Source organism: Pristiophorus japonicus, chromosome 16 (assembly GCF_044704955.1).
Source record: "Pristiophorus japonicus isolate sPriJap1 chromosome 16, sPriJap1.hap1, whole genome shotgun sequence".
NCBI lineage: Eukaryota > Metazoa > Chordata > Chondrichthyes > Pristiophoridae > Pristiophorus > Pristiophorus japonicus.
In genome coordinates this window covers 60602844-60630450 of record NC_091992.1, presented here as the reverse complement: position 1 = coordinate 60630450, position 27607 = coordinate 60602844, and the positions used below count along the sequence as shown (strand labels likewise).

Below are 27607 nucleotides of genomic sequence, written 5' to 3'. Positions count from 1 at the left end.
GATTTGTAGGATCTTGCGGTATTAGATACTGAATGAATGCCACAGAATTCTCAGATAATTTATCGGTTACAGCCATGCCAACCAATTTTAGGTTTTGAGTATCCTGTATATTATTTGAATAATTAACACCCATCGACATCAGAAACTGTATGGATTTCCAGTTAAATCAGCTTATAAACAGAACCAATGCATATTTTTAAATTATATTTTCAGTATAATCATCTACAATATAAATGGCCGGCACTAATCAATCAAGAAATTCCATTTATAAATGCCCGAGCTTTACTCTTGCAGATTTAACATTCTGTAGTCATACAAGCTGGTGTGCCAAGCACAGTGAAGACATTGCGTAGTAAGGAGAATGAGTGAACAAATCACAACTGCGGCAATACTTCCTCTGAAGTGTAACACATTGGAAGTTACGTGCACTGTACACCATCACAATCGCTAAATGCACTTCAGTTTTCAAGTTATTAACAAAAAGACTTGGATTTATATAGCACCTTTCATGACCACCAGATATCCCAAAGCACTTTACAGCCAATGAAGGACTTTTGGAGTATAGTCACTGTTGTAATGCGACAGCCAATTTGCACACAGCCAGCTCCCACAAACAGCAATGTGATAATGACCAGATAATCTGTTTTTTTGTTATGGTGATTGAGGAATAAATACTGGCCAGAATAACTCCTCTGCTCTTCTTCAAAATAGTGCCATGGGATCTTTTACGTCCACCTGAGATGAGCGCGCAAACGGGGCCTCGGTTTAACGTCTCATCCGAAAGACAACACCTCCAACAGTGCAGCACTCCCTCAGCACTGCACTGGAGTGTCAGCCTAGATTTTGCGCTCAAGTCTCAGGAGCGGGACGTGATCCCACAGTGCATTTGGAAATCAGTGACAGGATCGATCCAAGTCAGCATGGATTTAAGGGAAATTATGCTTGACAAATCTTCTGGAATTTTTTGAGGATATAACTAGTAGAGTGGACAAGGAAGAACCAGTGGAAGTGGTGTATTTGGACTTTCAAAAGGCTTTTAACAAGGTCCCACACAAGAGATTAGCGTGCAAAATTAAAGCACATGGTCTTGGGAGTAATGTATTGACGTGGATAGAGAACTGGTTGGCAGACAGGAAGTAAAGAGTAGGAATAAACGGGTCCTTTTCAGAATGGCAGGCAGTGACGAGTGGGGTACCGCAAGGTTCAGTGCTGGGACCCCAGCTATTTACAATATACATTCATGATTTAGACGAAGGAATTGAATGTAATATCTCCAACTTTGCAGATGACACTAAGCTGGGTGGCGGTGTGAGCTGTGAGGAGGATGCTAAGAGGCTGCAGGGTGACTTGAACAGGTTAGGTGAGTGGGCAAATGCATGGCAGATGCAGTATAATGTAGATAAATGTGAGGTTATTCACTTTGGTGGCAAAAACAGGAAGGAAGATTATCTGAATGGTGACAGATTAGGAACAGGGGAAATGCAACGAGACCTGGGTGTCATGGTACATCAGTCATTGAAAGTTGGCATGCAGGTACAGCAGGCTGTGAAGGCGGCAAATGGCATGTTGGCCTTCATAGCGAGAGGATTTGAGCATAGGAGCAGGGAAGTCTTACTGCACAGGGCCTTGGTGAGGCCACACCTTGAATATTGTGTACAGTTTTGGTCTCCTAATCTGAGGAAGGACATTCTTGCTATTGAGGGAGTGCAGTGAAGGCTCACCAGACTGATTCTCGGGACGGCAGGACTGACATATGAAGAAAGACTGGATCGACTAAGCTTATATTTACTGGAATTTAGATGAATGAGAGGGGATCTCATAGAAACATATAAAATTCTGACGCGATTGGACAGGTTAGATGCAAGAAGAATGTTCCCGATGTTGGGGAAGTCCAGAACCAGGGGTCACAGTCTAAGGATAAAGGGTAAGCCATTTAGGACTGAGATGGAGAGAAACTTCTTCACTCAGAGAATTGTGAACCTGTGGAATTCTCTACCACAGAACGTTGTTGTTGAGGCCAGTTCGTTAGATATATTAAAAAAGGGAGTTAGATGTAGCCCTTACAGCTAAAGGGACCAAAGGGTATGGAGAGAAAGCAGGAATGGGATACTGAAGTTGCATGATCAGCCATGATCATATTGAATGGTGGTGCAGGCTCGAAGGGCTGAATGGCCTACTCCTGCACCTATTTTCTATGTTTCACCCAGAGGTGAGTGTGCTACCAACTGAGCCAAGGATGTCAATGTTATTCATCTACTGAAGAAAAGGACTAGAGTGAATGCACGAAAATAACACACAGTACTACACCGTAACATGGCTACCTTGACCTATAAAATATTTGTAATTTAGTGCCTCAAACTTGATAATTATATCAGTGCAGCCTGAATTCACTTAGGCTCTGACCAATGGCTATTGTGGTGCAGGAGGGAAAAAAGTGAATTTTATTGGAACCAAGGCTTTTGTCGTTCTGTTCAAGCAGTACAAAACCACAGGGCTGAAGAATTTCATCGACATAAGTTTCTGTTTAAACCTTCCTTCCTTCCAATTTCCAACCCTCTCCCATCCTAAAGGCTTCGACTCCCTGCTGAGCTGTGATTCCAGACTCTGAGCGTCTTCCTAAACCTCAGCCGAATGACCAATCTTCACATCGGAATCTAGACAGGGAGCGGCAATGGGCTATTTGACTGTATATATGAGTCAGTTTCCACATGTACGTAGACAACATCCAGCTCTGCCTCTTCACCACTTCTGTCGACCCCTGCTTGGTATCTAAATTGTCATCTGCTTGTCCGACATCCAGTACTGGATGAGCAGAAATTTTCTCCAATTAAATATTGGGAAGACCGAAGCCATTATCTTTGGCCCCTGCCACAAGCTGCGTTCCTGAACCACTGACTGCATCCCTCTCCCTAGCATCAATCTGAGGGTGAACAAGACTGTTCGCAACCTAGGCGTCATATTTGATCCTGAAATGAGTTTCCAGCCACATATCCCTGGCATAACTAAAACCACCTTATTCCACCTCGGTAACATTGCCCGCCTCTGCCCCTGCTGCTGAAACCCTCATTCATGCCTTTGTTACCTCTAGACTTGATTACTCCAACTCACTCCTAGCCGGCCTTCCACATTCCACACTACGTAAACATGAAGTCATCCAAAACTCAGCAGCCCGTGTACTAACCCGCACCAAGTCAAGATCACCCATCACCCCTGTGCTTTCTGACCTACATTGGCTTCCAGTTAAACGACGCCTCGACTTCAAAATTCTCATCCTTGTTTACAAATCACTCCATGGACTTGCCCTTCCCTATCTCTGTAATCTTTTTCAGCCTCATAATCCCACAAGATGTCTGCGCTCCTCAAATTCTGGCCTCTTGAACATCCTTCATTATAACTGCTCAACCATCGGTGGACGTGCCGTCAGCTGCCTGGGCCCTAAGCTCTGGAACTCCCTCCCTAAACCTCTACGTCTCTTTCCTCCTTTAAGACGCTTATTAAAACCTACCTCTTTAAACAAGCTTCTGATCATCTGCCTTAACTTCTTCTGTGGCTCGGTGTCAAATTTATCTGTTTGTCCGTTTGTCCGCAACACCGTTGTGAAGCGCCTTGGGACGTATTACTAAGGCGCTATATAAATAAAAGTTATTGTTATTGTATGAAGCGTCACAGCCAAGCCCAATCTTGTTCTGAACCGATATTTCTACACGTGCACTTCCAGTAGGAGCCACATTAAGTTACTCTTTTTCTTAACCTTTTTAAAGCCTTGTTTTGCATCAGTATTTAAGTGCAACAGACGCATATGGAGTGGGACTTGAACCCACAGCCTTCTGACACGGTGCTACCCACGGAGCCACGGCTGACACTCAATGGCCAGCATTGCTCAACGAAAGTTGAAGAATTTGCACTGTGACCACATAGGAGGTTCAAAAAAATTGTTTCAACCTATCCAAAGGCTGGAATAAATGCAGTATGAGACAAAAGAAATGGCTGGAAAAGCCTTTCTTCTCAGCTTCAATTTCCTCCCAAATTCCACCAAAAAGATTCGACCTAATCATCATCATCGGCGGTCCCTGGAACCTGCCCATGCTCCAAAACGGCGACCAGGGTTTTGATGACGTCACCCAGTCACCCATCTCAAAATCGTCGCACACTTGGAGCAGCTTGTGCTGGAGGTTGAAGTGATATGCGGAGCTGTTCTCTCGCAGGTCGTGGGGCCACGATAAGAACATAAGAAATAGGAACAGGAGCAGGCCATACGGCCCCTCGAGCCTGCTCTGCCATTTAACACGATCATGACTGATCCGATTATGGACTCAGCTCCACTTCCCCGCCCACTCCCCATAACCCTTTATTGTTCAAGAAACTGTCTATTTGTCTTAAATTTATTCAATGTCCCAGCTTCCACAGCTCTCTGAGGCAGCGAATTCCAGATTTACAACCCTCAGAGAAGAAATTCCTCCTCATCTCTGTTTTAAATGGGCGGCCCCTTATTCTAAGATCATGACCTCTAGTTCTAGTCTCCCCCATCAGTGGAAACATCTTCTCTGCATCCACCTTGTCCAGCCCCCTCATAATCTTATACATTTCAATAAGATCACCTCTCATTCGTCTGAATTCCACTGAGTAGAGGCCCAACCTACTCAATCTTCAACCCCCTCATCCCCGGAATCAACCTAGTGAACCTTCTCTAAACTGCCTCCAAAGCAAGTATATCCTTTTGTAAATATGGAAACCAAAACTGCACGCAGTATTCCAGGTGTGGCCTCACCAATACCCTGTAGAGCTGTAGCAAGACTTGCCTGCTTTTATACTCCATCCCCTTTGCAATAAAGGCCAAGATTCCATTGGCCTTCCTGATCACTTGCTGTACCTACATACTATCCTTTTGTGTTTCATGCACAAGTACCCCCAGGTCCCGCTGTACTGCGGCACTTTGCAATCTTTCTCCATTTAAATAATAACTTGCTCTTTGATTTTTTTCTGCCAAAGTGCATGACCTCACACTTTCCAACATTATACTCCATCTGCCAAATTTTTGCCCACTCACTTAGCCTGTCTATGCCCTTTTGCAGATTTTTTGTGTCCTCCTCACACATTGCTTTTCCTCCCACCTTTGTATAGTCAGCAAACTTGGTTACGTTGCACTCAGTCCTTTCTTCCAAGTCATTAACATAGATTGTAAATAGTTAGAGTCCCAGCACTGAACCCTGCGGCACCCCGCTAGTTGCTGGTTGCCAACCAGAGAATGAACCATTTATCCCGGCTCTCTGTTCTCTGTTAGTTAGCCAATCCTCTACCCTTGCTAATATATTACCCCCAACCATGTGAACTTTTATCTTGTGCAGTAACCTTTATGTGGCACCTTGTCAAATGCCTTCTGGAAGTCGAAATACACCACATCCACTGGTTCCCCTTTATCCACCCTGTTCGTTACATCCTCAAAGAACGGCAGCAAATTTGTCAAACATGACTTCCCCTTCATAAATCCATGCTGACTCTGCCTGACCAAATTTTGCTTTTCCAAATGTCCTGCTACTGCTTCTTTAATAATGGACTCCAATATTTTCCCAACCACGGATGTTAGGCTAACTGGTCTATAGTTTCCTGCATTTTATCTGCCTCCATTTTTTAAATAGGGGCATTATATTTGCAGTTTTCAATCTGCTGGGACCTCCCCAGAATCCAGGGAATTTTGGTAAATTACAACCAATGTATCCACAATCCCTGCCGCTACTTCTCTTAAGACCAGAGGATGCATGCCATCAGGTCCAGGGGATTTATCTGCCTTTAGTCCCATTATCTTACTGAGTACCACCTCCTTAGTGATTGTGTTAAATTCCTCCCCCCCATAGCCCCACTGTCGGAATACTGTTAGTGTCTTCTACCATAAAGACTGATACAAAATATTTGTTCAGAGTTTCTGCCATCTCCATGTTCCCCATTACTAATTCCCTGGTCTCATCCTCTAAGGGACCAACATTTACTTCAGCCACCCGTTTTCTTTTTATATACCTTCAGAAACTCTTGCTATCTGTTTTTATATTTTGCGCCAGTTTACTTTCACAGCCTATCTTCCCTTTCTTAAATCATTTTATTAGTCGTTCTATGCTGGCTTTAAAAGCTTCCCAATCTTCTGTCCTCCCACTAGTTTTGGCCACTTTGTATGCCCTTGTTTTTAAATTGGATACCGTCCTTTATTTCTTTAGTTAGCCACGGATGGCTATCCTTTCTCTTACACCCTTTCCTCTTCACTGGAATACATTTTTCTCCTTAATATCTCCTTAAATGTACACCACTGTTCATCAACCATCCTACACATTAATCTATTTTCCCAGTCCACTTTACCCAACTCTGCCCTCATACCTTCATAGTCCCAGGCCCGCCCGCTCCAGCTCTTTTACTAATCATACAGCTGGCGTGACAGGATCACCCGATTGAGGAAAGCTCTTCCAAAGAGTGCTGCTTTATTGATAGCATGTCAAAATAGAGGTACCTGTACCTGGGCTTCCACACGTCTCTATTTACAAGCCCATGTCCTCTGCTCACAGGCTCCATGTTAACTTTCAATGTATTTAAGCCACGTCTGTTGTAAATCACCGTAATTCCACGGCTACCTCCAACACCCTGCCACACCTCAATCCAGCATCTACCATCACCCAAAATGCTGGACTCGCACATAACCATCTCCCTCACAGCCAGCCCCACCAGACACAACCCATTCTGCTCCTCTACCCATAAGCAATGACTCAAGGGGTCAAAGAGCTAAACAATAAAATGCAGGTACTGCAATGCACACAAAGGGCTGAGAGATTATCTACGCAAACATAAAACTATTTACAGTATGTTGATGTGGAGATAGCTTTTACATTTTAGGTGTCAACCATGGTTCAAAGGTATCACTCATCTGTGACTCAGCAGGGTGTCGACTGATAGAAACATAAATAATAGGTACAGGAGAAGGGCCTGCACCGCCATTCAATAAGATCATGGCTGATCATTCTTACAGTACCCCTTTCCTGCTTTCTCTCCATACCACTTGATCCCCTTAGCCGTAAGGGCCATATCCAACTCCCTCTTGAATATATCCAATGAACTGGCATCAACAACACTCTGCGGCAGGGAATTCCATAGGTTAACAACTCTCTGGGTGAAGAAGTTTCTCCTCATCTTAGTCCTAAATGGCCTACCCCTTACCCTAAGACTGTGTCCCCTGGTTCTGGACTTCCCCAACATCGGGAACATTCTACCCGCATCTAACCTGTCCCGTCCCGTCAGAATCTTATATGTTTCTATGAGATCCCCTCTCATCCTTCTAAACTCTAGTGAATAAAGGCCCAGTTGATCCAGTCTCTCCTCATATGACAGTCCAGCCATCCCTGGAATCAGTCTGGTGAACCTTCGCTGCACCCTCAATATAGCAAGAACGTCCTTCCTCAGATTAGACCACCAAAACTGAACACAATATTCCAGGTGAGGCCTCACTAAGGCCCTGTACAACTGCAGTAAGACTCCCCTTTCCTATACTCAAATCTTCTAGCTAAGAAGGCCAACATACCATTTGCCTTCTTCACCACCTGCTGTACCTGCATGCCCACTTTCAGTGACTGATGAACCATGACACCCAGCTCTCGTTGCACCTCCCCTTTTCCTAATCTGCCGCTATTCAGATAATATTCTGCCTTCGTGTTTTTGCCCCCAAAATGGATAACCTCGCATTTATTCACATTATACTGCATCTGCCATGCATTTGCCCACTCACCTAACCTGTCCAAATCACCCTGCAGCTTCTTAGCATCCTCCTCACAGCTCACACCGCCACCCAGTTTAGTGTCATCTGCAAACTTTGAGATATTACACTCAATTCCTTCATCTCAATCGTTAATGTATATTGTAAAGAGCTGGGGTCCCAGCACTGAGCCCTGCGGCACTCCACTAGTCACTGCCTGCCATTCTGAAAAGGACCCGTTTATCCCGACTCTCTGCTTCCTGTCTGCTAACCAGTTCTCTATCCACGTCAGTACATTACCCCCAATACCATGCGCTTTTATTTTGCACACCAATCTCTTGTGTGGCACCTTGTCAAAAGCCTTTTGAAAGGCCAAATACACCACATCCACTGGTTCTCCCTTGTCCACTCTGCTAGTTACATCCTCAAAAAATTCCAGAAGATTTGTCAAGCATGATTTCCCCTTCATAAATCCATGCTGACTTGGTCCGATCCTGTCACTGCTTTCCAAATGGGCTGCTATTTCATCCTTAATGATTGATTCCAACATTTTCCCCACTACTGATGTCAGGCTAACTGGTCTATATTTACCCGTTTTCTCTCTCCCTCCTTTTTTAAAAAGTGGCGTTACCCTCCAGTCCATAGGAACTGATCCAGAGTCGATAGACTGTTGGAAAATGATCACCAATGCATCCACTATTTCTAAGGCCACTTCCTTAAGTACTCTGGGATGCAGACTATCAGGCCCCGGGGATTTATCGGCCTTCAATCCCATCAATTTCCCAAACACAATTTCTCGCCTAATAAGGATATCCTTCAGTTCCTCCTTCTCAATAGACCCACTCTCCCCCTCGTACATTTGGAAGGTTATTTGTGTCTTCCTTCGTGAAGACAGAACCGAAATATTTGTTCAATTGATCTGCCATTTCTTTGTTCCCCATTATAAATTCACTTGAATCCGACTGCAAGGGACCTTCGTTTGTCTTCACTAATCTTTTTCTCTTCACATATTTATAGAAGCTTTTGCAGTCAGTTTTTATGTTCCCTGCAAGCTTCCTCTTGTACTCTATTTTCCCCCTCTTAATTAAACCCTTAGTCTTCCTCTGTTGAATTCTAAATTTCTCCCAGTCCGCAGGGTTGTTGTTTTTTCTGGCCAATTTATATGCCTCTTCCTTGTCTTTAACACGATCCTTAATTTCCCTTGTTAGCCATGGTTGAGCCACCTTCCCCGTTTTATTTTTATTCCAGACAGGGATGTACAATTGCTGAAGTTCATCCATGTGATCTTTAAATGTTGCCATTGCTTATCCACCGTCAACCCTTTAAGTATCCTTTGCCAGTCTATTCTAGCCAATTCACGCCTCAAACCGTCGAAGTTACCTTTCCTTAAGTTCAGGACCCTAGTTTCCAAATTAACTGTGTCACTCTCCATCTTAATAAAGAATTCTACCATATTATGGTCACTCTTCCCCAAGAGGCCTCGCACAACAAGATTGCTAATTAGTCCCTTTTCAGAGAGTTGTTAACCTGTGGAATTCCTAGCCGCAGAGAGTTGTTGATGCCAGTTCATTGGATATATTCAAGAGGGAGTTAGATATGGCCCTTACAGCTAAGGGATCAAGGGGTATGGAGAGAAAGCAAGAAATGGATACTGAGGGAATGATCAGCCATGATCTTATTGAATGGCGGTACAGGCTCAAAGGGCCGAATGGTCTACTCCTGCACCTATTTTCTATGTTTCTATTACACATCACCCAGTCTAGGATGGCCAGCTCTCTAGTTGGTTCCTCGACATATTGGTCTCGAAAACCATCCCTAATACACTCCAGGAAATCCTCCTCCACTGCATTGCTACCAGTTTGGTCAGCCCAATCAATATGTAGATTAAAGTCGCCCATGATAACTGCTGTACCTTTATCGCACACATCCCTTATTTCTTGTTTGATGCTGTCCCCAACCTCACTACTACTGTTTGGTGGTCTGTACACAACTCCCACTAACGTTTTCTGCCCTTTGGAATTCCGCAGCTCCACCCATACCGATTCCACATCATCCAGGCTAATGACCCTCCTTACTATTGCATTAATTTCCTCTTAAACCAGCAATGCCACCCCGCCTCCTCTTCCTCTCTGCCTATCCTGCCTAAATGTTGAATGCCCCTAGATGTTGAGTTCCCAGCCTTGATCACCCTGGAGCTATGACTCCGTGATGCCAATTACATCATATCCGTTAACTGCTGTCTGTGCAGTTGATTCGTCCAACTTATTCCAAATACTCCTTGCATTGAGGCATAGAGCCTTCAGGCTTGTCTTTTTAACACACTTTGCCCTTAGAATTTTTCTGTAATGTGGCCCTTTTTGATTTTTGCCTTGGGTTTCTCTGCCCTGCACTTTTACTATTCTCTTTTCTATCTTTTGCTTCTGCCTCCATTTTATTTCCTCAGTCTCCCTGCCACATTAGTTTAACTCCTCCCCAACAGCACTAGCAAACACTTCCCCTAGGACATTGGTTCCGGTCCTGCCCAAGTGCAGACCGTCTGGTTTGTACTGGTCCCACTTCCCCCAGAACCGGTTCCAATGTCCCAGGAATTTGAATCCCTCCCTCTTGCACCACTCCTCAAGCCACGTATTCATCTGAGCTATCCTGCGATTCCTACTCTGGTAGCAATCCTGAGATTACTACCTTTGAAATCCTACTTTTTAAATTTAGCTCCTTGCTCCCTAAATTCGTCTCATTGGACCTCATCCCATTTTTTACCTATATCGCTGGTACTTATATGCACCACGACAACTGGCTGTTCACCCTCCCTTTTCAGAATGTCCAGCACCCGCTCCGAGGCATCCTTGACCCTTGTACCAGGGAGGCAACATACCATCCTGGAGTCTCGGTTGCGGCCGCAGAAACGCATATCTATTCCCCTTACAATCGAATCCCCTATCACTATAGCTCTCCCACTCTTTTTGCTACCCTCCTGTGCAGCGGTGCCATGAACTTGGCTGCTGCTGCTCCCCCCCCCGATGAGTCATCCCCCTCAACAGTACCCAAAGTGGTGTATCTGTTTTGCAGGGCATGACCGTAGGGGACCCCTGCAATACCTTCCTTGCACTCCTCTTCCTGCTGGTCACCCATTCCCTATCTGGCTGTGTACCCTTTGCCTACGGTAAGACCAACTCGCTAAACGTGCTATTCACGTCATTCTCAGCATCGTGCATGCTCCAGAGTTCATCCACCCACAGCTCCAGTGCCGCAATGCGGTCTCTGTCAGGAGCTGGAGGTGGATACACTTCCCGCACACGTAGTCATCAGGGACACCGGAAGTGTCCCTGACTTCCCACATAGTACAGGAGGAGCATAACACGTTTCCGAACTGTCCTACCATGTCTTAACCCTTAGATTAACTTAATTTGGCAACAACAATGCTAAAGATTGCTTACTGATATAGAAAAGAAAAAAGAAAAACTACTTACCAATCACCAGCCAATCACTTACCCCCTTGGCTGTGACATCACTTTTCGATTTCCTTCTACTTTTTTGCCTTCTCTTCCTGTTGCAGCTGCACAAGCACGCCTCTCGCCGACTCACCAACGCTGGGCCTTTTTATAGGCCTCCTCACGCTGCCTCTCGCCGACTCACCAACGCTGGGCCTTTTTATAGGCCTCCCCACGCTGCCTCTCACCGACTCACGAACTCCCGCTGCCTCTCGCCGACTCAAAATCCATTCCTGAGATTTGAACAGCTAATTTAGGCTGACACTCCAATAAAATACCCAGGAAGTGCTGCACTGTCGGAGGTGCCGTCTTTTGGATAAGACGTTGAATCGAGGCCACGTTGCCCTTTGAGGTGGACATTAAAGATCCCACAGCACAATTAGGGAGTTCCCCTGGTGTCTTGGCTAATATTTATCCCTCAACCAATGCCTAAAATCAGATGATCTGGTGATGTGATATATTGTTGTTCCTGGGGCCTTATTGTGCGCAAATTGGCTGCTGCGTATACTACATTACAGTGTAGTATACAGTGACCACACTTCAAAAAATATTTCATTGGCTTTTAAGCGCGTTGGGACATCTCGAAGTTGTGAAATACGCCATACAAGTGCAAGTTTGTTCTTTTCTTCACAGATCGTATGTTCCTAGAATGGCGCAGGGCGTTAGTCTGTTGGCACAATCTCATGTTGTATTGCTCGATATGGAAATCATTTTGAGCCATTATTGGATATGAATTCTGTTATAAATTTAACATAGGAACAGGAGTAGGTCATTCTGATAGATCTGTATCTCAGCTCCATTTACTCACTTTTTCTTCTTGTCCCTTGATACCCTTACCTAACAAAAATTGATTGAACTCTTTTGAAAGATCTCCTTATTTTCAAATCCTTCCATGGCCTCGCCCCTCCCTCTAATCCCCTTCAGCCCCACAACCCCCCACCCCTATGATATCCATGCTCCTCTATTTCTGCGCCCTTGAGCATCCTCATTTATAATCGTTCAACCATTGGTGGTCGTGCCTTCTGTTGCCTAGGTCACAAGCTCTGGAATTCCCTGCCTAAACCTCCCCGCCTCTCTTTCCTCCTTTAAGACGCTCCTTAAAACCTCTCTCTTTGACCAAGCTTTTGGTCACCTGCCTTAATTTCTCCTTATGTGGCTCGGTGTCAATTTGTTTGTCTCATAATACTCCCGTGAAGCACCTTGGGATGTTTTACTAAGTTAAAGGCGCTATATAAATATAAGTTGATGTTGTTGCTGAAAAATCCAACTGACCCAGCATCCGTAGCCTTTTGAGGGAGAGCAAGAGAAGCCACAACCTGACTGGTACTGCAGTTTGTGTTAAAAACTCATTTGACAATAGCAGGCTCCCAATTATGCCCACAGAAATTGCAGCACAGTAAAAAAGCTCAAATTTATTTAAGCCTTTCCCTATAATTATAATCTCCCATTCTAGTGAATCTCTGCCGTACCTATTGCATGGTTCGTGGCACAATGGGGTACACAGAACTACATGCAAACTCTGATCTAATCATTATCTTGTATAAATTCAACACCACTCCCATGCTTTTATAAGAACATAAGAACATAAGAATTAGGAACAGGAGTAGGCCATCTAGCCCCTCGAGCCTGCTCCGCCATTCAATAAGATCATGGCTGATCTGGTCGCCTCTCCCCGTAACCCTTAATTCCCTTATTGCTTAAAAATCTATCTATCTTTGACTTGAAAACATTCAATGAGCCAGCCTCAACTGCTTCCTTGGGCAGAGAATTCCACAGATTCACAACCCTCTGGGAGAAGAAATTCTTTCTCAACTCGGTTTTAAATTGGCTCCTCCGTATTTTGAGGCTGTGCCCCCTAGTTCTAGTCTCCCCCACCAATGGAAACAACCTCTCTGCCTCTATCTTGTCTATCCCTTTCATGATTTTAAATGTTTCTATAAGATCACCCCTCATCCTTCTGAACTCCAAGGAGTAAAGACCCAGTCTACTCAATCTATCATCATAAGGTAACCCCCTCATTTCTCGAATCAGCCTAGTGAATCGTCTCTGTACCCCCTCCAAAGCTAGTATATCCTTCCTTAAGGTGACCAAAACTGCACGCAGTACTCCAGGTGCGGCCTTACCAATACCTTATACAGTTGCAGCAACACCTCCCTGCTTTTGTACTCCATCCCTTTCGCAATGAAGGCCAACATTCCATTTGCCTTCCTGATTACCTGCTGCACCTGCAAACTAACCTTTTGGGAATAAAAAAAGAGTCTTGTAAATGTTGGTGTTTCCCCCAGATCGGGGGGCACGGTTTAATGTTTTTTGTTTACTCCTAAAAGAGTTTCATGCACAAGGACCCCCAGGTCCCTCTGCTCCACAGCATGTTGTAATTTCTCCCCATTGAAATAATATTCCCTTTTACTGTTTTTTTTCCCCCAAGGTGGATGACCTCACACTTTCCGACATTGTATTCCATCTGCCAAACCTTAGCCCATTCGCTTAACCTATCCAAATCTCCTTGCAGCGCCTCTCAGTCCTCTACACAACCCGCTTTCCCACTAATCTTAGTGTCATCTGCAAATTTTGTTGCACTACACTCTGTCCCCTCCTCTAGGTCATCTATGTATATTATCCATGCTAATACATTTCCTCTGACTCCGCGTACCTTTATCTTCTGCAGTAACCTTTTGTGTGGCACCTTATCGAATGCCTTTTGGAAATCTAAATACACCACATCCATCGGTACACCTCTATCCACCATGCTCGTTATATCCTCAAAGAATTCCAGTAAATTAGTTAAACATGATTTTCCTTTCATGAATCCATGCTGCGTCTGCTTGATTGCACTATTCCTATCCAGATGTCCCGCTATTTCTTCCTTAATGATAGTTTCAAGCATTTTCCCCACTACAGATGTTAAACTAACCGGCCTACAGTTACCTGCCTTTTGCCTGCCCCCTTTTTTTAAACAGAGGCGTTACATTAGCTGCTCTCCAATCCGCTGGTACCTCCCCAGAGTCCAGAGAATTTTGGTAGATTATAACAAATGCATCTGCTATAACTTCCGCCATCTCTTTTAATACCCTGGGATGCATTTCATCAGGACCAGGGGACTTGTCTACCTTCAGTCCCATTAGTCTGTCCAGCACTACCTCCCTAGTGATAGTGATCATCTCAAGGTCCTCCCTTCCCACATTCCTATGACCAGCAATTTTTGGCATGGTTTTTGTGTCTTCCACTGTGAAGACGGAAGCAAAATAATTGTTTAAGGTCTCAGCCATTTCCACATTTCCCATTATTAAATCCCCCTTTTCATCTTCTAAGGGACCAACATTTACTTTAATCACTCCTTTCCGTTTTATATATCTGTAAAAGCTTTTACTATCTGTTTTTATGTTTTGCGCAAGTTTACCTTCGTAATCTATCTTCCCTTTCTTTAGTGCTTTTTTAGTCATTCTTTGCTGTTGCTTAAAATCTTCCCAATCCTCTAGTTTCCCACTAACCTTGGCCACCTTATACGCATTGGTCTTTGATTTGATACTTTCCTTTATTTCCTTGGTTATCCACAGCTGGTTATCTCTTCTCTTGCCGCCCTTCTTTTTCACTGGAATAGATTTTTGTTGCGCATTATGAAAGAGCTCCTTAAAAGTCCTCCACTGTTCCTCAATTGTGCCACCGTTTAGTCCTTGTTTCCAGTCTACTTTAGCCAACTCTGCCCTCATCCCACTGTAGTCCCCTTTGTTTAAGCATAGTACGCTCGTTTCTGACACAACTTCCTCATCCCCAATCTGTATTACAAATTCAACCATATTGTGATCACTCATTCTGAGAGGATCTTTTACGAGGAGATCGTTTATTTTTCCTGTCTCGTTACACAAAATGGCTTGCTCCCTTGTAGGCTCTGTTATATACTGTTCTAAGAAACAATCCCGTATGCATTCTATGAATTCCTCCTCCAGGCTACCCCCTGCGATTTGATTTGACCAATCAATATGTAGGTTAAAATCCCCCATAACTACTGCCGTTCATTTTTCACATGCCTCCATTATTCCCTTGATTATTGCCCGCCCCACCATGAAGTTATTATTTGGGGGCCTATAAACTACGCCGACCAGTGACTTTTTCCCCCTTACTATCTCTAATCTCCACCCACAATGATTCAACATTTTGTTCATTGGAGCCAATATCATCCCTCTCAACTGCTCTGATATCATCCCTTATTAACAGAACTACCCCACCTCCCTTCCCTTCCTGCCTATCTTTCCGAATCGTCAGATACCCCTGTACGTTTAATTCCCAGTCCTGGCCACCTTGCAACCATGTCTCTGTAATGGCCACCAAATCATACCCATTTGTAATGATTTGTGCCGTCAACTCATTTACTTTATTTCTAATGCTGCGTGCATTTAGGTAGATTGTTTTCATCCTAGTTTTTAAACCATGATTTTTAGTTTTTACCCCTCCTGCAGCCCTTTTATATTCAGTGGCCCTTTTTGTTTCTTGCCTTTGGTTTCTCTGCCCTCCACTTTTACTCATCTCTTTTCTGTCTTTTGTTTTTGTCTCCTTTTTGTTTCCCTCTGTCTCCCTGTATTGGTTCCCATCCCCCTGCCATATTAGTTTAACTCCTCACCAACAGCACTAGCAAACACTCCCCCCTAGGACATTGGTTCCGTTCCTGCCCAAGTGCAGACCGTCCGGTTTGTACTGGTCCCACCTCCCCCAGAACCTGTTCCAATGCCCCACGAATTTGAATCCCTCCCTGCTGCACCACTGCTCAAGCCACGTATTCATCTGTGCTATCCTGCGATTCCTACTCTGACTAGCACGTGGCACTGGTAGCAATCCCGAGATTACTACTTTTGAGGTCCTACTTTTTAATTTAACTCCTAGCTCCTTAAATTCGTCTCGTAGGACCTTATCCCTTTTTTTACCTATGTCGTTGGTACCAATGTGCACCACGACAACTGGCTGTTCTCCCTCCCTTTTCATAATGTCTTGCACTCGCTCGGAGACATCCTTGACCCTTGCACCAGGGAGGCAACATACCATCCTGGAGTCTCGATTGCGGCTTTTATATTCAATGCTTCTGTATAAATAACCCATATTAATAATTTGCCCTTTTTATTTTATTTTCTTTTCTAACTGCACACCCACCTTTAAATACATGTGCCTGCAACCAAAGGTCTCTATGCTCCGTCGCTCGTGTTATCAGCTTTACCATTAATGCCATACTATCTTTCACTGTTCTTTATCCAAAATATATGACTTAACATTTCTCCGAGACGACCATCTCACTACCGGCATCAGTAATTCACTTACATCTATCTGCAATCTCCTGCATTCTTACTCAGAGTCTACCAGGCTCCTTAATTGGATATCAGCAGCAAACTTCAATATTGATATTCTTCTGCTCTACGTAAGCCAGGCTGACACTCCAGTGCCGTACTGAGGGAGTGCTGCACTGTCGGAGGTGCCATCTTTCGGATGAGACGTTAAACTGAGGTGGACTTAAAAGATCCCATTGCACTTTTCGGAGAAGAGCAAGAGAGCTCTGGCCAATATTTATCCCGCAGTCAACATCATGAGGGTAAGTACACATGGAATCTAATGCGGACAGAGTGATCTCCTGGACTAGTTTCGATTGCCTGGATGGATCGGAGAGGAATTTTCAGATTTTTTCCCCCAATTGGCCTGGGTTTTTATCTGTTTTTTTGCCTCAGCCAGGAGATCACATGGCTCCAGGTGGGGTGGAGTGTAAAATGTTGCGATTCATGGGGCACCACAGTTGTGTGGGTCGGACTGGTTGGGCCGGGTGCTCTTTACCTGTCCGCCATAGTCCATTGGTTTATAAGTAACCTTCAGGGCTGCTGACCAAGGGCCATGTGGCTCTTTGTTGGCCGGCGCAGACACGATGGGCCAAAACGGCCTCCTTCTGCGCTATAAATTTCTATGTTTCTAAAAGCTAAGAGCAGGTAATCGGGTCATTTTTCTCATTGCAGTGGACTAATTGGTTGCCATGTTCCCCTACATTACAACAGTAATTACACTTCAAAGTACATTGTTGGCTGTAAAGCGCTTTGGGATATCCTGAGGATGTGAAAGGCGCTATATAAATGCAAGTTCTTCCTATGTCCAAGTTATTTACATAAATAGAAAACAAAAGTAATTCCACCACAGATCCCACCTGATTATGGTCAGTTTTCCCTACTCTTCCCCTAGCCTGGTCTCTAACCATGTGGCTAAGTCCACGTGCCTTCAACAAGTCTCTTATGTGACGACGCCTATGTTTGTGCACACAGACAGAGGCTGAACTCCAGGACATAGTCGACGTATTTACTGAGGCATACGAAAGCATGGGTCTTACGCTAAACATCAGTAAGACAAAGGTCCTCCACCAGCTTGTCCTCGCCGCACAGCACTGCCCCCCTCAGTCATCAAGATCCACGGCGTGACCCTGGACAACGTGGACCACTTCCCTTAGCTCAGGAGCCTCCTATCAACAAGAGCAGGCATTGACGACGAGATCCAACACCGCCTCCAGTGCAGCTTTCAGCCACCTGAGGAAAAGAGTGTTTGAAGACCATGCCCTCAAAACTGTCACCAAGCTCATGGTCTACAGGGCCGTAGCAATACCCGCCCTCCTGTATGGCTCAGAGATGTGGACCATTTACAGTAGACACCTCAAGTCACTGGAGAAGTACCACCAACGATGTCTCCGCAAGATCCTACAAATCCCGAAAGATCAGACGCACCAACATTAGCGTCCTCACCCAGGCCAACATCCCCAGCATTGAAGCACTGACTACACTTGATCAGTTCCGCTGGACAGGCCACATAGTTCGTATGTCAGACACAAGACTCCCAAAGCAAGCGCTCTACTCTGAACACGTCCACGGCAAACGAGCCAAAGGTGGGCAGAGGAAACCTTACAAGGACACCCTCAAAGCCTCCCTGATAAAGTGCGACATCCCCACTGATACCTGGGCATCCCCGGCCAAAGACCGCCCTAAGTGGAAGTGCATCCGGGAGGATGCTGAGCTCAGAGTCTCGTCGCCGAGCATGCAGAAATCAAATGCAGGCAGCAGAAAGAGTGTGCGGCAAACCAGACTCCCCGCATACCCTTTCCTTCAACCGCAGTCTGTCCCACCTGTGGCAGAGACTGTGGTTCTCATACTGGACTGTGCAGCCACCTAAGAACTCATGCCAAGAGTGGAAGCAAGTCTTCCTCGATTCCAAGGGACTGCCTATGATGATGATGATGATATGTGGCATATCAGGCATCTCTGATAAACCATGTGTACATAAGAACATAAGAAATAGGAACAGGAGTAGGCCATTCGGCCCCTCGAGCCTGCTCCGCCATTCAATAAGATCATGGCTGATTTGATCATGGACTCAGCTCCACCTCCCTACCCACTACTCCCCATAACCTTTATCGTTTAAGAAACTGTTTATTTCTGTCTTAAATTTATTCAATGTCCCAGCTTCCACAGCTCTCTGAGACAGCGAATTCCACAGAAAAGAAATTTCTCCTCATCTCAGTTTTAAATGGGCGGCCCCTTGTTCTAAGATCATGCCCTCTAGTTCTAATCTCCCCTATCAGTGGAAACATCCACTCTGCATTCACCTTGTCAAGCCCCCTCATAATCTTATATGTTTCAATAAGATCACCTCTCATTTTTCTGAATTCCAATGAGTAGAGGCCCAACCTACTCAACCTTTTCTCATAAGTCAACCCCCTCATCTGCAGAATCAAGCTAGTGAACCTTCTCTGTACTGCCTCCAAAGCAAGTATATCCTTTCGTAAATATGGAAGCCAAAACTGCACGCAGTATTCCAGGTGTGACCTCACCAATACCCTGTATAGCTGTAGCAAGACTTCCCTGCTTTTATACTCCATCCCCTTTGCAATAAAAGCCAAGATTCCATTGGCCTTCCTGATCACTTGCTGTACCTGCATACTATCCTTTTGTGTTTCATGCACAAGTACCCCCAGGTCCCGCTGTATGTGCTGCAGCATTTTGCAATCTTTCACCATTTAAATAATAATTTGCTCTTTGATTTTTTTCTGCCAAAGTGCATGACCTTGCACTTTCTAACATTATACTCCATCTGCCAAACTTTTGCCCACTCACTTAGCTTGTCTATGTCCTTTTGCAGATTTTGTGTGTCCTCCTCACACATTGCTTTTCCTCCCATCTTACACTCGGTCCCTTTTTCTAAGTTGTTAATATAGATTGTAAATAGTTAGGGTCCCAGCATTGATCCCTGCGGCACACCACTAGTTACTGGTTGCCAACCAGAGAATGAATCATTTATCCCGACTCTCTGTTTTCTGTTAGCCAATTCTCTATCCATGCTAATATATTACCCCGAACCCAGTGAACTTTTATCTTGTGCAGTAACCTTTTATGTAGAACCTTGCTAAATGCCTTCGGGAAGTCCAAATACCCCACATCCACTGGTTCCCCTTTATCCACCCTGTTCGTTACATCTTCAAAGAATTCCAGCAAATTTGTCAAACATGATTTCCCCTTCATAAATCCATGCTGACTCTGCCTGACCAAATTTGTCTGTAGAAAGGGGTTCATCAAAAGGGCTACTGAGGAGGAGGCACTATGGAGAAGATTAAGGGGAGATTTGATAGAGGCGTTCAAAATTGTGAAATGGTTTTGATGAAGAGTAAATAAGGAGAAATTATTTCCATTGACAAGGGTTGGTAACCAGTGGATACAGATTTAAGGTGCTTGACAAAAGAACCAGAGCAGGGATGAAGAAACTTTTTTTTCTACGATGCAAATTATGATGATCTGGAATGCACTGCTTGAATGGGTGTTGGAAGCAGATTCAGCAATGGACCAGAAATCCCGGGAGGCTGCTTCCCGTGGACAATCGGGTAAAAAAGTTTAAAAAGATGCGCACTTACCTGAAGCTGCTGCGCCCACGCGAGTTCCCGGTCCTGAGGCCTCCACTGACTGCGCATCGCAGCGCGTGCACATCAGAACACGTGCTCCAACTCCGTAAGTTGGAGTTCCCATTATGAAGAATGAGAAACGACCCCCCCCCCCCACCCCCAACACATTAATAAAAAAATAGAAAACACACTACACATTTAACATTAATCTAAATTAGTTATTTATGCATTATTTTTAAAAATCCAATTAAAAAAAAAAGTTTTTAAAATTATGCTTAAAATAAATTTAGCATTGTTCGCTGAAAACCAGCTTTTGCAATGCCTTCCCAGGTCCATATACACTCCATACGGACCCGCAAGGCCGGAATTTCTGGGCCAATAACTTTCAAAAGGGGAAGTGGATAAATACTTGAAGGGGAAACATTGCAGGGATATGAAGAAAGAGCTGGGACCAACTGGATTGCTCTTCGAAAGAGCCGGCATAAACTTGATGGGCCGAATGGCCTCCTTCTGTGTTGTACTATTCTATGATAACTAGAGCATTGAAATGCTTACTGGTGGCACTTTTTAAGCAAGAAAATTAAAGAAACTTTTTTAGTTTGTGTGTGTTCTTTTTTTAAACGAATGAGAGATTTGTTCCCTCCCCTTTTCCCAAAATCATTATCACCCAAGGCAGCAATGATCCACTAAGTCTCTGCTCCAACAATGCCCGGCATAGGTCATGCCCATCTTTTCGCCTCTACTCAAGACCATGGCTGCGCCTGAGTACTCAAAACGCAAGTCTGCATCTTACCGCTCCAGAGCAGCAAGTAGGACCAGATTGTACATCAGCAGCGCAGCAAGTGATATCTTATTAAAATAATGCAAGGAAATGAAATGAGACCATCTAAGTGACACAGGAAGTAATGACAGAAGTTGACAGTTCAGTGTCTTGGGAAATAAAAGTGGCAGACAGGTGACTGTACATCATCATCATAGGCAGTCCCTCAAAATCGAGGAAGACTTGCTTCCACTCTAAAAATGAGTCCTTAGGTGGCTGAACAGTCCAATACGAGAACCACAGTCCCTGTCACAGGTGGGACAGATAGTCGTTGAGGGTAAGGGTGGGTGGGACTGGTTTGCCGCACACTCTTTCCGCTGCCTGCGCTTGGTTTCTGCATGCTCTCGGCGATGAGACTCGAGGTGCTCAGCGCCCTCCCGGATGCACTTCCTCCACTTAGGGCGGTCTTTGGCCAGGGACTCCCAGGTGTCAGTGGGGATGTTGCACTTTATCAGGGAAGCTTTGAGGGTGTCCTTGTAACGTTTCCTCTGTCCACCTTTGGATCGTTTGCCGTGAAGGAGTTCCGAGTAGAGCGCTTGCTTTGGGGAGTCTCGTGTCTGGCATGCGAACGATGTGGCCTGCCCAGAGGAGCTGATCAAGTGTGGTCAGTGCTTCAATGCTGGGGATGTTGGCCTGGTCGAGGATGCTAACGTTGGTGCGTCTGTCCTCCCAGGGGATTTGTAGGATCTTACGGAGACACCATTGGTGGTATTTCTCCAGCGACTTGAGGTGTCTACTGTACATGGTCCATGTCTCTGACCCATACAGGAGGGCGGTTATGCAGATCAGAAAAATGTCGTTTAGCACTGTTATTTTAATTCTTTCCAAAGTGATCTTCATTGTTCTTGACTACTTCAAGCTCAGATCAATAAAACTTTGATTTTTTTTGACGTAGGTCACGTTAGAATGATAACTTGTGTCAACTTCAGTCTTTACTGCTTGGAACGTGGTTGGCTCTTAACTGCCCTCTGAAGTGGCCCAGCAAGCCACTCGGTATCAAATCAGTCCCAGCGGTTCAAGCAGAAGGCCTGCCACTGTCGTCTGAGGGATGGGCAATAATTGCCGGCCTCGCCAGCAATGCCCACATTTTGAGAATGACTGCCTTTTTAAAGTTGTAATCCTGGAAATATTAACAGATCGCGTCTTTTTCAAAATAACACAAGTAAAGAAAAATTCTCATGGCCATAACAACGCAAAGTCTTATTGATCGGAATTTAGCCTATACCTTTTTTCAAGAGCAAAAGTCACTTTGTAAAGACCTTAAAACATCAGTACACTTGGGAAAGTACCGATGGAGAGAGAAATAGAGGCACTGTTACCGACTCCTCCAACTTTAATCAGCTTGAAGAGGTCAATCAAGACTTGTAAAGGTGTTTTGACGGTATATATATATATTGTATGTACCATCTTCCCATTCCTATAGATTCAGGTCATAGAACAGTGGATCAGCTGCCCAACTCTAATCATCTCCAAAATAATGCCAGCTTAACAATTGAAATCTAATCATTGGTAATATAATCGATCAATTGCACAAGTGGCAGTCTATCCACAGGACTTGTTACCATGCAAGTATAATAACTTTACCTTATGGTCTACAGGGCTGTAGTGATACCCGCCCTCCTGTGTGGCTTAGAGACGTGGACCATATACAGCAGACACCTCAAAGCGCTGGAGAAATACCAGCAACGATGCCTCCGCAAGATCCTGCAAATCCCCTAGGAGGACAGACACACCAACGGCAGTGTTCTCGATCAGGCCAACATCCTCAGCGTCGAAGCACTGACCACACTCGACCAGCTCCGTTGGGCGGGCCACATTGTCCGCATGCCGAACACAAGACTCCCAAAGCAAGCGCTCTACTTGGAACTCCTACACGGCAAGTGAGCCCCAGGAGGGCAGAGGAAACATTTCAAGGACACCCTCAAAGCCTCCTTGATAAAGTGCAACATCCTCACTGACACCTGGGAGTCCCTGGCCAAAGACCGCCCTAAGTGGAGGAAGAGCATCCGGGAGGGCGCTGAACACCTCAAGCCTCATCGCCAAGAGCATGCAGAAAACAAGCGTAGGCAGCGGAAGGAGCGTGCGGCAAACCAGTCCCACCCACCCTTTCCCTCAACCACTGTCTGTCCCGCCTGTGATAGAGACTACAATTCCCGTATTGGACTGACTTTTGGAGTGGAAGCAAGTCTTCCTCAATTTCAAGGGACTGCCTATGACTGATTATAATAACTTTAATAAGGAACTGGATAGCGTGTTCCTGGAGGAATTGTTCTAGTCAGTCAATCGTTCATAATTACCAGAGCTCACAATTAGCACAATTGCCCTGACCTCAGGTGGCAAAATAACGAAGAAAATAAGGGACCAATGAACTTTGACTCTTCTCATTGCAATCAACCTACAACAAGGCTGGCCAAAGTCCCCAGAAACAACTTCTAGAATTTCTGCTCATCATAGCCTTCCACCATTATTCATCAAAGACTTATGCACAGCATTGTTACTAAATCTTCATTTTACCCAATACATTGGCCGGAACTGCCAGTCCTGATGAAGGTAAACTGGCAGAAACTGACCGCAACTTCAGGGTAATGCGAAAATCCTGAAGTTGGAGTCTGTCATTCCCTGCTCCTCCACAGGCTGTGCTGTGCACCCACCCACTCCACACAGAGCCGGCAGTCGGCAAAATCACTGACCTGACCAACAGAATCACTGTTAGAAACACGATAAAAGGTTACACCCATTCAAATCAGGTGCAACTGGGTTTTTAACGGCGATGTGAGTAATAACTATTGATAAACAACCGACCTGGCCTTGAAAAGCTCATTTTATATTGATGGAATGTGAAATTTCTCCATTAAGTTAAAAACTTGATTTTAAAATTAATATAAAAATGTTAAATGTAAAGTTTGTTTGTGATATTTCAGCCTCTACCTTAACCCAATATGCATGCATCAATTTTTGTTTTTCTTTTTTCAATTTAAATTTTTTTTCAATAATAATTTATTATTCGTGCTTTCTATGTCCTGGTTCCCAGTCTGTGGTAATTCTGCATTGTGATTGGCTGCTTAGACACCTTGTAAGCATCACAGCAGCTCGCACTGTGGGATTCCTACTATACTGCGCTGATTTCAGCTGCTCGTCGCAAACGCCGACCTTCTCGCCACAGAGATCGCAAGGTCTTTGTGGGAAGCATACTTCGGGGCCAGTGGCAAGCGTCTTTGCTTCACCGCTAACCGCAAATTCCGGGCCATTAAATCACAATTCCATATTGAAAGAAAAACTTTTCCCATTGAATTGTCAAAATTGATGTTGTGGAAATCTGGATGGAGGACCAAACTCTCAACAGGCAGTTGTTATTCCACACGAACATGACAGAAAAGGTACCAACAAACTGGCACATTCCTTGCAGACACATTCAGGTACAAGCATCAGGCCGTCTTCAGTGACGCAACCAAAGTTCTAAGCATCCAGCCACAAGTGATCACTAATACACAAGCACTTTTCTCCATTTGCATCCACAGCTGGTCAGGATTCTCAACAGCCTCCCAGTTTCAGAATTCTACCACAAATTGTTTGGAAAACTGCCAAGTCTAATAGATAAATATGTAGGAGTGAAGAACAAAACTGTAGTAGGACTTGTGGATCAATGGGAGTAAATGGTGAACCTGAAGGATTGCAGACTGAATGTCAATAACTTGTCTTTCTCCAGATGCTTACTGATCTGATATGCCTTTCCTGCACTTCCATTTTTATGTTTGGACTGTGTTACTGCCTTGTAAATTGGCCTGTCAGATAGGATTAATTCTTTAACAGAACATAAGCAGCCTCTTTACTGTGGAACTCAAACACATTTTAAATGATTGCTGGCCAATTAACTTCATGTTTTTGTTCCACATTGTACCAATCTAAAATAATAGTTATTTTGCCTCCTTATAACAACTCGTATTTATATGGTGCCTGTAATAAAACATCCCAAGGCGCTTCACAGGAGCGTTAGTAAACAAAATTTGACACCGAGCCACGTAAGGAGATATTAGGATATGTGGCCAAAAGCAAATGGTTGTGCTATTACCAGGAGGGGAGGGATACATTTCAAAGTACATGTTATGAAAAAAAAATCCTAATCCACAGCCTTTAAACAATACTCATGCCCCAGAAATGCCAAACTTTGGCTCCTTACAAACTGACAAAGCAACTCTAAGTACACGAGCAAATCACACCTCCTGCATTGAGATCAGTGTTCCTCGCAATGGCAGCACAGTAAACAAGGTGGCACCCAGCAAAAGCAGTCGTTTCCAGGAGAACCTCTGGAGGGTGCACAGCTCTTGAACACAACATAACCATATCAGACACTGACATGTTGGGTGGTACTTAGCAGGCTGAATGGCTTGGCCTGTCTGTACAGGTCAATGACTGGGTTAGCCCTCACCGTTCCTGCATAGATCCTCTCCCAGCTATCCGATAAAAGGCAGCAGTGACGAGCAAAGTCCCAAAGACTGGCATGTGCAGTTTTCCCTGTTGCACTGACCACTCTCAAAGTAGGGCACTTGAAGCAGTTTTGCAATGGCATTAGATTACATCCTGCTCGTGATGATATAAATTATTCATCAATATACTCTACTCCTGGTTACTGCAAGTCATTTTATGTAATAGAAAAACTTTCAATCATGCAATAATTTGAATCAAGCAGCTTTGCTTTCAGAGTAGACTGCAACTTAAAACTGGGCAGTGTTTCCCAGCCCTGCTCAGTACATTCCAGGGCAGTACTGAGAACACCTGCAGTGATATCAGGGTATATTGGATGTGCAGCCACACTGTATGGGTGCATTAATGCGGGGGTGTATTGGATGTGCAGCCCTAGTCTATGGGGTGTACTGGCCCCCAAGGATTGTTGGATTGTAATGGCAGAAAGTATATTGGTGCCCTGCCCTGGGTGTGCGCACACCTGGGCTCGACATCATCTCCCTCTACCCACCCACCGCCCCCCCCCCCCCCAAGCACACCCTCCCTGGCACGATAACCCCCCTGCCCCACCCCCAGAGATGACAACCCCGCGACCCCGAATACCCCCGTGACCCCGGGCACCACAACTTCTCCCCCCCCCCCTCCGTGACCCCGGGTACCACAACTCTCCCGCCCCCCCCGTGACCCCCGGCACCACAACTCTCTCTCTCCCCCTCCCTCCTCCCTGTGACCCCCGAACCCCTCTCACCTCCTCGCATTCCTCCTTGATGGCGAACCGGGTGGCGAGCAGGTCGCAGAACTGGGCCATGCGGATGGTCTCCTCCCCGCGGGCCAGGCGCTCCTCCAGCCAGCGGATCAGGTGGCTGTGATGCTGCTGCACCACATTCTCGGCCACCTCGTCGCGGACCTTAGCCGCAGCCTCTCGCAGCCGGTGGTGCTGGAACAGGACGGCGGGGCTGGGCCCGCAATTGAGGCTCAGGCCGGGGCCTCCACCTCCTGATGCTCCGTCCGCCTGCTCCGGACCGCCGCCTGCACCCGCACCGCCCAGTGCCGAGCCCGGAGCCGGGAAGCCGGCCTTGGCGGGGCCTCGCTCGGTGTCTGCGCCCTCCTCGTCTTCCTCGTCCTCCTCCTCAGCGCAGTCGGGCTGCTCGGCCCCGCCGCTCTCGGTGTTGCCCATTCCCGGCCCTTAGCAACCCCCGCACTTCCCTCAAGCCGCGGCCCCGGATCCTGCGCCTGCAATCGCAAACCGGCGTCCCACCTCACACCGACACTACCGGGTCCGACACACTGCCGCATTCCGGGCCGCTCCCGTCCCGTCCCGACACACTGCCGCATTCCGCGCCCATAATTCGCGACACCGCCGCGGGCCCGACACACTGCCGCATTCCGAGCCTCCGCGACGACACACTGCCGCAACTCGGTTGCGGCCTTGTTTTGCGACATGACGGAATCGGGGGCTGCGGCACTAAACTCTTAAAGGGACCATGGCTAAAATAGAACAAATTAAAGGGACACTCCTGTGGAAGTTAATGATAAGTAGCCTCACTTGTTCCCGATGACACGCTCATTTACGAAGTTAAAAATGTTTCTCCCTTCAACTGAAATAGATTATCATAATCATAGAATGCTACAGTACAGAAGGAGGCCATTCGGCCCATCATGTTGATCCGGCCCTTTGCTGTCGTTTCCAATCATTCCCACTCTCCTGCTTTTTCCCCTTAGCCCTGAATTTTTTTTCCCTTCAAGTATTTATCCAATTCCCTTTTGAAAGTTTCTATTGAATCTGCTTCCACCGACCTTTCAGGCAGCACATTCCAGATCATGTTTCTTAATGTATCCTCTGGTTCTTTTGCCAATCACCTTAAATCTGTGTCCCCTGGTCATTTATCTCATTGCTGTTTATGGAATCATGTTGCGCACACAATGGCTGCCATGTTATAACAGTGACTACATTTCAAAAATACTTCATTGGCTGTGAAACACTTTGGGACATCCTGAAGACATGAAATGTGCTTATATAAACGTGTGTCCTTTCTTTCTTAACATACTCTTTAAAATTAAACAGGTCCATGTGACTGTGACAATATAAGGACATTTCTGTACTTTCTTTTGCACGGTTCTGAAATCTGAATAGTTGTGATGCCTTACCAAAATACAATGTGGAGGTTGGAGACAAATTGCCTGTGAGACCAGGACAAGTCCATTGATCT

At 45.4% G+C, this 27607-nt stretch overlaps 1 protein-coding gene across 4 annotated transcripts in view; it reads right to left on the bottom strand.

Annotated features, from left to right (window-relative positions):
- zzef1 (zinc finger, ZZ-type with EF hand domain 1) overlaps window positions 1–26722 on the bottom strand; it is a 254920-nt gene extending 228198 nt beyond the window's left edge. For all 4 annotated transcript variants that reach the window (XM_070857376.1, XM_070857378.1, XM_070857379.1 and 1 more), the window contains exon 1: window positions 26146–26722. In XM_070857376.1, the coding sequence (XP_070713477.1) occupies window positions 26146–26574 (429 nt within the window). In that variant the 5' untranslated portion in view covers window positions 26575–26722. The remainder of the gene's footprint in view (window positions 1–26145) is intronic.
- Between the last annotated feature and the right edge of the window lie 885 nt (window positions 26723–27607).